We start from the raw sequence: 13,614 nt of genomic DNA on the forward strand, positions 1-13,614 counted from the left end.
GCTTTAGATCATTAAAAAAAAAAAAAAGGAGTCACCTCACATGATTTCACTGAACAAGCACCACAAACTCTTTTTGTGTTTCCATTTCACTTTAAAATTCACACCAATCTATGATTCTGATTCAGGAAGAACATCAAACGCTTTACACGCCGATGACAAGCGGCAGCACCTGTCCATGGTGGGACACGCTGCTTTTCATTCTGGATGCAGCAGTGCTGACGATGCATGTGCAGTCGAGTGTCGGGGCGCCTCCCCTCAGCTACTGTGCACAATAAATTATTACACAAACTGCTGGATTAACTTGTAAATGACAAAGCTGAAAGTCTCTGCTCGTGGGTGAATGTGCTGGATAGTGTGTGTGGCATCCTGGGGAAATTAAATATCAAACCAGCTGCACTAACACATGAATTTGTTTTTTTTTCTACTCGAGCAGAATGTTGTTTTTTCTCCGTCCGTCTGTGAAATGAAGGGAGATGATGAGTCCTTGTCGTTCATGTAACAACCTCCTGGATGGTGTAAACAGTGTGTTGTTTGTGCAGCGCTGAGTGACCCCGTCAACCAGCAAACACACAGATGCTGGGACTGTTCACTACAGGAACCCACTGTAAATACGTGGCTCCAATTTTATTCTTTGTCCAGGGAAGATGGTAATTTTTATTTGCAGGCAGTTTCACACTGACTGGCTTCTGGAGACTTAGTGAAATCCATTCAGCCAGGTCAGCATGTTGACCACCAGGAAAAAAAAGGCAGCTTTTGGTTGATTAGAGCCCAGTACTTGTAAGATCTGGAGCTTTTTCACAAAATGAGACAAAAAAAAAATGGATTTCCGAAAACGTCTTCAGCATTATTATCCAGAACTAAGCCTCAGTTTTTGTTATTCGTTGAATTGATATAAAAATATACAAGTTAATAATATATACATCTGCTTTTTATAAACTGGATAAAATCTTACTAACGTCCCTTTGTCCCTGAAATATTTTAACAGAGGGAAATATTTTTTTCCCAGTGTCATCCCCCTGTGACCTCTGACCTTTAGTGTTAATCTGCTGCTTTTTTCATAATGTAATTTATATTAATTACGAACCAGCCTCCTGACTTTTGCTGCTGTTGACCAAACACTTATGCAAACCTCCAGAGAATCACAGTGTAAACGGGTCGGAAACGACGGAAACGTCTGGATTTGACTCCTCGTTTTAACCTTCAAACGGTGCGTTTTCCTTTTTCATTGAAAGCTCGTAAATCCGGGGCCGCCTAACGACAAAACAGGGCCGTTTTATCGCTTCCCGTCTCTTCTTTTTCTGGATTTATGGGCTTATCACGAGCAGGCCGTGAAATACACGGGGCGACACAGGTGTCCGCCTTCACTCTGCTTCAGCGAACAATGATTGTTGCCCTAATCATGAGCTGATTACCAATTCAAGTCGCAATTCATTCAAAAAAATACAAATAAATTAACTGACTGACAAAAAAACAAAAAAAACAAAAAAATGAGGGCGACGTTACAGTTTGATCAGATTATTTCAGATTGAATTAAACAGGAAGAGCTGAAAGGAGATCTGATGCGAATCTGCGCAGGAAATATTTAAAATAAATGTAAAGGTTTATCAAAATATTTAATAAGTTGCCTACACACAAACAGTTCTTTGGCTCTAATGTTAAAATAAAACAAAAAAATGATTCCTATGCAGTGTCTTAATTTTTTCGCAGATGAATATGCTTCATTTAACCTGGAATGCGCTTTATTTTTTAGATACTTTTGCTACAAAGCGCGTTGTGTAAAGTAGAACTGAATTATTTCGTAGAAGAAAAAAAGATCAACAAATACAAAAGTAATTTATGAAAAGGAATTGATCTGTCTAAAAAGTTGATAACTATATCAATTAGTTAGTCACAAAAATCCCAGTCTTTCCGCTATGATTAAAAAACTCATTTTCATACACGAGACTTTTAGATAAAGAATTTTCTCACCTTACTGGCGTTTGTTCTCTTAATCCTAGAACTAAATACTAGGAGTTTCATCACTATAATGCAGATTTTGTTAGGAGGAAACTGATATCAAGTCTGATTTCAGTCAGGATGATGGTGAGAACAGAGGGGGAACGTTGCGGCGCCCCGGGCGCAGCAGACTGCGGGGCGAAAGGTCTTTCCTGCAGGACCCACAACTCAATTTGAGCGCTTGCTCCGGGTTTGCGGGACCAGCGGCCCGAGAGAGTGAGAAACCCCGGAACATGTTAAAGAGATTAATTAGAACCAGCTCTCCTTCTTCTCCACCGCCAGGAACAATCTGCCGCGTCATGAAGGCCTGAACACAGAGGAGCGGCCTCCATGTGCAACACATTAACACCTTCCAGTCTGAGCTCAGTGGTGTGTGTGTGTGTGCGTGTGCGTGTGTGCGCGGACTAATCTGCACTTTTAATAAAGCTGCGTCCTCTATAAGAAGCAATTTTCAAAATCTCCTACTTCTAATGGAGATGACAAGGATTGTCAACACGTTGCTGTATGCGTGTGCGTGTGCGTGTGCGGCAGCCTACCTGCCCGCTTTGGTGATGATCATCTCAGTGCCGATGTCATGGAAGCGCTTCCATAGGTCTGCGCACTGCAGCTCCACCTGGATGTCTTCCATGGAGGCCGGGGGCGACGGGTCGCAGGGGCCGGGGGCCAGGTCAGCAGGTGAACCAAAGGAGCACGACGTCCTTTCGGCGAGACCCTCTCCGTCCGAGCCGGGACTCGCTTCTGAGTCTGAGAGGAAAGTGAGGAAGACACTGAGAATGCAGCTCTGAAACAGTGGAATTAATGCGCTTTAGGCATCACACCGGAAACTTGGCACGGTGAGGGAGCACAGCAGCTCAGTCCGCGGACTCCAAATCACCTGCCGTCTGCAGCTCGGAGAGAGGCGGCCGAGTTTGGCTCAGCTCGTCGGGGGGCTCTGGGCTGATGTCAAAAGCAGAATCAATGCCGCGTGACGCCTTTTAAAATGCGATGCGGAATATATGAAATCTTAAATTGGGCCACACAGTGACGACTTCCTTAGAAGAGACATGCTGCAAATGCACTTTCCCTACAAATGCTCCTTCTGGACCAACTTTTACAGACTGACCATTGAGAGCAATCGACACAGTCACAACGTTTGAGCAGATAAAAAACGTTCCCTCCATCCTGAAACACATCCAGACCTACAGGGGAGGTTTCCATCCGTCTGAGCCTCTGACTCCGAGACACCAAGCACGATGACCTCAGCCCACCGTACGTTTGCCTTAATTTGCCGCAGTTCAAAGCAACTGCATCGCCGCAGCCGGGTGGACAAAATAACAGCAACACCACACAATCCAGTTACTTTATCGTGCGAAAACTGAAGTATTTCTGAATCCGAGCCACGTTTTGCTTATCAATATTAACACCTAACATTAAAATTATTATCATTATTAACTCGGACTTTTTAATTATTACTTATGTGTGATGTCACTTGAAAATTAAATGGGATCTTATGGGGTTAAATATTAAAATCCAATATAGTTTTTCCAGCCTGGATGTCAGTTCTTTAATGTTCAACACCTCGGGTCTACCCACATGCTGTAGCTCCTATTTCCATTTGCTCTGAAATAGTTTATAGCTGAATTATCTATACACACACACACACACACACACACACACACACACACACACACCGCCACCACCCACTAAAAAATAAAAAAAAATGTAATAATGTATTATTTATTGAGGGCCCTGACACAAGGTGGTTAACTTGGCAGACTAAGGGCACACAAATATGGTTATGCAAATGCGAAGCTGCCGAGACTGGACAGCGTCCCAGGTGAAACCGCCAGAGCGCAGGCCGAGCCAATCCGACTGGAAACCAGAGCACAGAAAGAAGAGATGGAGATAGGAGGAGCAGAGGGAGGAGGAGCGGAAGAGAGCAAGGCTACAGGGGCGTAATGACCACAGAGAGACGGAGAGACTTTCCATCATCTTCTTGGGAGATCCTGCCAGTGTCAGGACTGTCACACATGATTAGCCTCGTCGTCGTTGTCTGCTTTGAACTGCTCACACACACATGCAGATACACACTCAGACACTCGGTGTGTCAAGTCAGCTACAGCTGCCCCCTCACTTTCCATAAAAACATTCATTATTACACACGCTGCTGGTGTGTAAGGAAGAGGACAAGACAGATGGATCAGGTCCCGACAGGAAAGAAATGAGCTCTAATTCTGCAACTGTGGTGATGTCATCTTCAGATGGGACCAAAGAGTTCACAACGTTTCAATTTTAATATCTAATAGAGTGCTGCAAGTAAAAACCAAAGTATATACTATTGTACAAATATGAAGTAATAGTTTTGTTTGTAGTTTTAAATATTCCTAAATGCCAACCAAAATGTTTTGACACACTGAATTGTTCTAATCCTGTAATCCACATTTTCGGTTTTAAAAAATGTAAATGTTATAAAATACACATAAAGTTCTGTGTAATTTTGCCAAAATCATGTTTTTATATGTCGAAGTGTCTCTGGGCAAGACACTGAACCGCCGACAGCCCTTTCCCATCCCCGGCTGTGCAGTGCCGGTCCAAGCCCGGTAGAAATTGGGGAGGGTTGCGTCAGGAAGGGCATCCGGCGTAAAAACTGCGCCAAATCAACATGCGGACAATGATCCGCTGTGGATCAGCAGAAAAGACAAAAAAAAAAAAAAAAGATGCTGTGCACGGCATATAATGTGTCACTGACCAGAAATGTTTTTAATCTGCAGTGACATTCGTTTGTCATTAAATGCGCAGTAATTGTTAATTTATCTTGTAAAGGCCAAACATTAGTCACCAGTTACTGAATAAGGTGACAAACCTATAAGAATGTTAATACAGAAATGGTGTTACAGAAAACTTTACGATCCTTTATGAGGCTGCTGCTTGTCATAAAAATTAGAATTTTTATGCTTTGCAACTGAAAACTAAGCGCTACATTTAACAACTCCACATCATCCATCAAAAATCTGAAGACTGTCTTTGAGATGGAAGCGTTCAGAAAAAAAACCCAGACACATTCCAGTAGCGGCCTGATTAAATGAAATGAACTTCCGAGATGCTGAGGAGGGAAACGCCGGCCACGGAGGAGCCTGTCATCAGGCTGAAGGGCCTGTCCTCAGGCTGAAGGGCCTGTCCTCTGCCACTCACCGAACACACACACACGCGTGGAAAGGTTGACCGGCAAGTACATCTCCAATTATCAGCCGTATGTGTTTATGCATAGAGTCAAACATCAGGCCGGAAGCTTCCAAAGTTACAAACACCGAGAATTAAATGAGCAAAAAAGGGAAAATCTGGAAACAGGACAGTAATTTAGTCCAGTATCACACACCACGATCACATAAAGGGTTCACTTCAGTTTCTGAGTTCAAGCTTTACACTATTTTTTTTAAGCTGAATGAATAAAAACGGACTTTTATTGATGAAGAAATATTTGCCCATTCAGCGGAACGTTGCCCTGACATCTGCTGTGGTCTCTCTCTCTCTCTCTCTCTCTCTCTCACACACACACACACACACACTTGGGGCCTGTATCTTGCGGTTTTAGGGCTCCCAATCAGCTCATGTCCTCGATGTCCCATGCAGACACACACACACACACACACACACACACACACACACACACACACACACACAGCCGGAGTTTGCATAAAAGAATCAAAGTCATGCAAAAAACTATTAGAAGTACTTTTTTAAAATCCAAAGCAGATAACGTTTTATTGTTGTGATGGTGCAGAACTTTCATGTATTAAATTATGTTTTCATCAATAGAAATATTTTAATTGTAGAGCAAATCTAAATTTTACATTTAAAGACCCCGTTGTTTTTAAACTGGGAGCTCCATCATCATTATTTTTAATCTGACCTGCAGCTGTAATTGTTTTTGGCATAAATTCCCAACGTGTTTTTAAATAGTTTATTTTATTAAATCAGCCTCTTAATCCTAAATGCGTTTCAGTCTTTTTATATATTTTCTAGCATATTGTGTTCAAACCTATACAAATAAGTCAGACTGAAAATGTTCTGTTTTGTTATCCATATGTCCATAACAAATGACAAAATTCTATTGGTTTTGAACATTTTACCAAATGCATAAGGGGCTACAGAATGTACAGCATGTCGCCCCCCCTTCTTATAAAGTTTGAAGGGACAATTCAAGAGAACATCAAACTTGTATAAAGCTAACGAATGAGAGTGAAGCTGAACTACAAGGTTATAAATATTAGTTTAGCATTTATGCTAAAAAGTTTTTTTAAAGGTGCAGTAGATTTCTGAAATAAATAATTTGCCAGCCACGAAATCCGCGGAACCGAACCCCTAAAGTGAGAGCACCTGTTTCCGCACTGATGGAGACCCGAGCACAAAGGAAGCAGGAAAAGCTAGGACCCTGCTCATACACACACACACACACATCTCCTTATCAGAGAAATAGCTCAGTATAGAAGCCGTGGAAAGAGGGAGCAGTAATAATCTTGATAGTGTTTCATTGGGGAAACGCCTAGTGAGGCGTCGAGTGTTAGTTGTGTGCGTAAAACTGAAGTGTGACCTTGTTAATCACATAGTTTGGGTCACGCTTTTTGTAAGTGGTATTAACTATTATGTAGATGTATTTCAACGTGTTAATAGTTGTATTAAATGGTAAACATTGTGGCGATTGGTTGTAACCGTTTTGTGAGGTCTAACAAATCTACATGTTTCTGTGCTAACTGAACTGTTGAGTTCCTGCAGGCGAACTATTAAATGCGAGCCTGTGCTTCCCTCAGTCCTGCCCTTGTCTTTGGGGCTAATAAACGTGTTATACGACCAGCCGGCTTCCAGCTTAGCCTGGAGTCGAGTAAAAATAAAACCACTGCGTTAAAGATTCCTCTGAACCACATAATCTGACCACAGAGACTCGCTGTTCTCGGTCACTTCTGCCTGACGCGCCAAAGCGGAGGCATTAGGACTCGAGCAGGGCCCGCTGAACCTGCCAGGAACCCGCCTGCTAATGAGCGGGACCAGAGGGGGTGGGAATTGGGCTGTTCATTCAGCCACATATCCTAAAATTACCCGGGGACAAAACCTGGGAGCCGGTGAACAGAAATCCTACTCTGCTCTACGGAATTTAAACTGTTGGAGAAAGAATTGCTGGGTTGTCTCATTTTTGTTGACTTTAAACACTCACAAACACGCCGCGTCCCGCTGGCAACACGGTAATCAACGCTCTGTGCACCTTTAGTATCATTTCTAAACTTAAATATCACAATCCTCTTCGGATCCTGCTCACAGTGATTTACTTGTGTTGTCCATTTATGATTTGTTTTTCAGTCACCGGCAGTTTCAAACCGGAGAGGTTTGGTGCGTAAAGACGCTGCTCTCCAGAGGCCACACTGCAGCAGACAGCGGGGACTCAGTGTTGGCCTGAGACTGCTGGGCTCGGAGGTGGGAAGACTTCATCCGTGCCGGTCTCCACACGTCTGCAAACATTGAATGAGCTGTGACGCACATGTAATTTAACATAATCCGAACGTGTCTAACTTAAGCCAAATTGGCCCCTGTTAACGTTTAATGCTTTTAAAATACCTTCAGCACATCTAAAAATGTGCAGAGGTGACTGAACTTCATCAGTGCTGTTAAACAATGTTTACACCGCATTACTTTGAATTTACAAACAAAATAAATTTACATTTATCATTCAAACAGGAAGAAGCTCGAAGCATCGAGGTTAAAAGTCATTTGAAGAGCAGCTGGCTCAGCTCGGTGTGAGCGGTTCATCTCCAAACACTGAAATCCAGGTGGCTTTTGATGAAACGGCAACTAGTCAATGTTTAATTATGCGTGATTAAACAACAATTGACATAATATAGCCCGGCCGTGTCTTGCATGCCGCAATAATAATAATAATAATTGATGTAAAACAGTAGTAAATTGAATAACACCAAGCTGCATATTTTCATTAGTCATTTAGAATTATTTGCAAAAATGTCTGTTTTCAAATTGTCTCACAGCATCATTTTATTTTTATTTATTTTAATTGCGTCATTTGCAGAATTTGTCATTCGTATACTACGCTTCAATAATTCCTGCAAATGTATGTATTATTATTATTTTTGCTGTGTTGACACATGCAGCAGCGGCAAATGCAGCCTGTTTACACGACACGTTTAGACTGGTGACACATTTCCCCCACTGATCAAATCTTTGATTTATTTATTTTTTCCCTGACATGTTTATTTGAGTGTTACAGGAAGTTCTTCATGTGTGCGCAACACGGGCGCACTCATTGCGCACTGTAGCCAAACTACAATTGTGCGCAGAGACTTGGCCTAATTTAAATACAATTTAGAAGATACCAGAAACGAGTTTCTCTGTTAGAGAGACGCGCATTACGCGAGGTCATTGTGCAACGATGGCCTCGGTGGGTGCAAGGCTTTCGCCGAACTTTTTGCTGAAAGGAAACCGCCTCCAAACATAAACCACAACTGTACGCCTGAATTTGGTGTGTTTTTTCATTCCAATTATATCTTTAAGTGTAACCCACCAGTCCTGAGTCAAAACCTGGACCAACCAACCCTCCACGTCAAAGACACACTAATCACTTAGGCCCTATGTTCGTGTAGTTTGCTGTGGCCTCCTTTGGGCCATGTTGTTATATCCCTGAGAGCAGAGCAGAGTGACTCTCTCTCTGAAGGCCTGCACTCATCTGGTTTAGAAGCTACACTACATCAACAACTGTAAAACGTTCCCTTCTATGTGTAACAGCGCTGCAGCGGAGCGGAACCTCTGAACACAACCTCACGCCTGCTTTAAAGAACAAATACTCCCCATTCACATGGAGACCGTGGCGGCTGAAGCTGCATGCACTGTCGAGGGTTGGGTCTTTGGAAGTGGAGCCATGTTTTGACTCGGGACTCGTGGGTTTGCTTTTGCGCTGCAGTGATATAACGGTGATCCGGACCACTGAGCGGTGTGGTGCATGTCTGCGCACTGACCCGGGTCCATATCCAGACAGTGCGCCGGGTCCTCTCCGTCTGTGGCGAGACTCTCCATGGACAACTCCAATTCCTTCTCCTCCCAGCCCCGGAGCTTCCTCTTCTTGTTGGACCCGATCAGGGCTTCCACGGAAAAAGCGTGGGCTCTAGAGCTCAGAGCTGCGGCAGATCGCCTCCTCTCACTCATTTCTCTCAAATCCACCCGAAGGGGGACGCGGTGAAAAACCCACTCCGTCCGCACACAGGGAGGCAAACAATAAAAAAAAAAATGCACACGTCAGTGTTTACAGCGAGGCACAAACTCACCGAGTGTCCAAAGTAATCCCAACTCTGACTAGTAACACCGCGTCAAACTTTTGGAGACAGACTGCGCCATCCTGGCTGCGCATGAGATCGAGTCCGACGGGATCGATAGTTTTGATGCGGTCTGCCGCTTTGCGCGTCTCGCCGTCCTTCCACTCCTCGACTTTCTTTTTCTCTTTCTGACCCCCTAACTTCTCTCTGATTGATACTCACTTCTGGAGGACTTTTTTTGCCGTGCGAAGAGGGCGGCCCTCAGCTCCCTGTCAAAGGCCGTCGTCCAATCAGGAGCAAGGAAAAACAGCTACGCGAAGTGTTTCGCCCAATGACAGCTGAAGGAGACGCGCGTCCCGAAAGAGGAACCGTCACCCGGACTGCAGCAACCTAATGAACAGATTCCATAATGTAGCCAATGGAAAACTAGATCGACTAAAAATATTTTGCTCATTTGTGCTTCACACGCAGAATTTCCTCTAAAATAATATTATAACAAAAATGTCATTTTGAGTTTAATGGTGCATTTATTGACTTAAACAGTGCTGCGGTCTCATCCGTTCTCACCCAGAACCTGCAGCCTCATAACTCCATTCCAAAGTCATGTCCATATCCGTCTTCTCACCAAGTGTGTCCGAGCTGCAGATGCCTTCGTTATCAGGCAGCGATGAAGAAAAAGTCACACAAAAGCGTTTCTGTGTCACCGGCCAGGTGAAGAGCCGCATTGGAGTTTCAGTAGGGGTTGGGGGGGGGGCGGTGATCTCAGAGCTGCATGGTCAGAAACAATCAAAAATGAGAAGATTGGCTGTGGCTGAACTTCTTTCAGACGCTCTATGACAGAAAAATAGTCATATCATGGACAGTAGACTGGTGGATTCGGACGGAGATATTTGAAGAGCTAATATAATGATTTTCAATTAAAAAAAAATGTTTCCTTCTATTATTTATTCCAAATTAATAATTATTACAATTAATTTTTAATTTTACTACTCAAACATATTGGACATTTCCGCCACTTATTAAACCAACAATGGAGTAAATTACCATAAACTAAATTGTTTTACAACCAACAGAATCGATTTAAAATTTATAGAATAGCATTGAGTTTTGTCTATTTATTATTTTATTTTGCGTTTAACAGTGTGCTGCCAAAGTAAAAAATAAATTATACATAAATAAAATTTATAATGTATAATACTACAAATACACTTAACAATAATTATCATCATATTTTCACAGTACCTTTGGTCACATTTTAAACATCAGTTTCCACTGATCTAACTTTTATTTATTTATTATTTTTTAAACAGACGCTCTCTGCTCAGACTTTGTGCTGCTTGATGTGATCCGTCTGCAGGCCGGATGGTCAGGAAGAGGCGCACAGGCCTGGGAATCCAAAAAAAAAAAAAAAAAACTGATCAGTTTCTTCCGCGGAGAAAAAAAAATATATTTCACACATTTCCCGTCATCGGGAGGAAACGGCGAAGGATGATCACTGCTGGTTTGATCCTTCAGAGGAGAAGCGGCCTGAACCCTGCAGCAGAGCTTTCCAAAGGTCACCGCTGTGCATTTGTCTTATTAAATAAATCTGTGGAAATATGTCTCCGTCGTAGTAACAATGTAAGTGCAGCAGAACAAACTAACAGAAATAAATAAATAAAGATAAATAAGTAAAACATGCGCAAAGCATGTTGGAATATTTTAGCGACAAGTAAGACACATGTCAAAATTGTCACACGTGGTTTCGTGCTGCACACTTTACATCACTACAACAGGTTCTACAGATATGATTTGGATTTTAACGGAATGTAAAATTATTTGATTTTATTCTAAAACTAGTTAACTAAAAAATCTGATGTTGGTTGGTTGCAATTGTCTGAATTCGGTTGCTGCTTATTTTTCCATAGGCTACATGTTTGCGCGTAACGTTAAGAAAACAGGGAAATATTGTGGATGCACGTGTGTGTTCGGGGATGGAGAGTTGGGGGTTAAACCCCCGTGGGAGGAAGCTCGTTAAACACCAGCAGTAAAAACCAAAACCAACTGTTTGCTGTTTAGATCCTAATTATAGCCCGATGCCATCTCATTGAGCCAAAACTGGGCCAAATCTAAACGAGTTAAAGTCTCACTTTAACTAAATACCACAAATAACCACCTGATGTTTGTTTGGCATGTTTTTAAATAGGAGAAAATATCTGAAGCAGCTGAACCAAACAGAATCTCAATTCCTCTAACATAGTTTACCACCACGACTTCCAAACCAGCCTGGAGATGCCAGTTCTGATTGGTTTCGCAGCTCAGCTCCGCGGACCCACTTCACATTACTCACACAGCAGAGATCCAACGGAGGCGCGTTGGTTTTCTGGCTTTTCCCCACCGGAACAGCCACGCGGACGGTGGGCGGACACGCTCGAACGCGCCCATAATATTCAATTAGTAAAAGAAAGCTCGTGGCCCCGCCTGGCCCCGGAGACATCAGAAGTAACTGCAGGTCTGTGGCTAGTTCAGGGCCAGTGACTGTCCCCACACGGGACTGAGTGCATGTGGAACGTTCTTATAAAATTAGCAGCATCCTACTATTATGCGCTTTAGACTGTAAATTCATTTGGAACTTGGGTTAGAAGGTGGAGAAGATGCGGGCAGACAAAGAAGCTGCTTTGATTTTTGTCGAATGTTGTCGCAGTGATTATTTGAGACAATAAGAAATCAGCCGTTGGTTATGTCTGACGTTAATTTCTTCATATAATATATATTTCTATAACGTTATCCATAACAATGTTTTAAAAGAAAGGTATAAAAGAATATTTTCTGCACCTTCGCGTTTTAGTTTTTTGAAGTGAAAGAAATCTCAGAGACGCAGATGTAATTATAATGTAACGACAGTGTGTTTTGCACAGACCATTTTTGCAGAGGTAGAATCTTACTTTAATACAAAATCATATCAATCCATCGGGGTGGGGAAAAAAAAAACACACAAACGAGATGTACTTTAAAACCTTATTCCTAGTTTCGACGGCTCCAAACACAGAGGGTCTTAAACTGCTTTGGACCATTTATTTCTGAGCACACATCAAAGAAGACATTTCCCAAACCGGCTGAGCTTCCGTGTCAATATGGATCATTGTAAACATTCCGCGCATGTGCAAACACCACATTCTATGACGTTAGTATTTACGCAGCAAAGGAAAAAAAAACAACTTAACTTTGCGTAAAACTACAACCAACAATGCTGCTGCGATAGTTCGTTATGTCTTTATGGCTTTAGGTTTATTGGTTTCCTACTCGGCTCCCTGCACGCGCACGGTTCAAGTTGAACGTCAGTAAAGGTCTCATTTTTATTTTGTCCGGAGCTGTTTCCATCAATGTCACATCATTTCCATTTCATTCAAAAGTAACATTTATTACGACTCAATTAACGTTTTTACTCCTTCTCATGAAACGGTTCAGTTACGGCGCCGCTCATTACACCGTTTATCACCGCCTGCCTGCTTTTAAACATGTATTTGTCCCGATGCAGCTGCAGGTCCGGTGCTTTATGTATATATTTTATTTTTATTCCGTTATTAATGGGGACACGCTCTGCTCCAAGGTAAACATGGAAAAAAAAAAACTTCACACACTGTCCAGCTCCTGTGTGTGTGTGTGTGTGTGTGTGTGTGTGTGTGTGTGTGTAAGGGCTGAAAAAACTGGAAGAAGAAAGGGGGTAAAGAGATAAAACACTGAACGAACAGGTGAAGTGGATCACACACAAAAAAAAAATTGAAGAAAATTGAAGGGCAGAAGAGTGAAATGTGAGGATAAGCGAAAAATATCAAGGAAACGTATTTCTCTGGCTCCTCTAACAGTAACATACAGTAAGTTGCTGCTTTTGAATTCTAATGTCAAATAAACACGTATGCCAAAATAATATAAAAAACATTTTAACGATTAGTGAATGCACGATTGTATTCTTGCAAGTGTGTGCAGGGTGTGTGTGATGTATTACAGTGAGATTAACAAGGTGCAAGATGATAAAAAGCAATGCTAAAGAAAAAGGTGAAAAAATATTGAGTTGAAAATATACAAAATTGTTTTTATTCTTTATGCTTAAAAAAAAAAAGGAAAACAAGAAAACGATAAAAACACAAAGGATTATGTCTGTCACACACACACACACACACACTCTTATCACCTATAGTTTCAGTGCTCAGGCTCAAGTGTTTACCTTTTAACTCTGGTCATTTACATTTCGACTCCTCGTGGGGTCTCGAGGCCGAGGGGACCAGACGGATGAGACAATTATTCAGTGGCAGACGCCTGATGATAGTGTTCATCCATCAGCTGCAGTGGG

The 13,614-nt window shown here is 42.3% G+C and overlaps 1 protein-coding gene across 3 annotated transcripts in view; it reads right to left on the reverse strand.

The window, feature by feature from the left end:
* The window catches only part of tbx15 (T-box transcription factor 15), a 37,252-nt gene extending 23,651 nt beyond the window's left edge, over positions 1-13,601 (reverse strand). Inside the window, exons 1-2 of one of the 3 annotated variants that reach the window (XM_067516694.1) lie at positions 13,489-13,601; positions 2,532-2,739 (exon numbers count right to left, since the gene is read on the reverse strand). In XM_067516694.1, coding sequence (XP_067372795.1) covers positions 2,532-2,623 — 92 coding nt within the window. In that variant the 5' untranslated portion in view covers positions 2,624-2,739; positions 13,489-13,601. Of the gene's footprint in view, positions 1-2,531; positions 2,740-8,990; positions 9,649-13,488 lie in introns of those variants that run through there. The other 2 variants (XM_067516691.1, XM_067516692.1) reach the window with 2 other exon arrangements.
* Between the last annotated feature and the right edge of the window lie 13 nt (positions 13,602-13,614).

The sequence above is a fragment of the Channa argus genome, chromosome 9, assembly GCF_033026475.1.
Source record: "Channa argus isolate prfri chromosome 9, Channa argus male v1.0, whole genome shotgun sequence".
Lineage (NCBI taxonomy): Eukaryota > Metazoa > Chordata > Actinopteri > Anabantiformes > Channidae > Channa > Channa argus.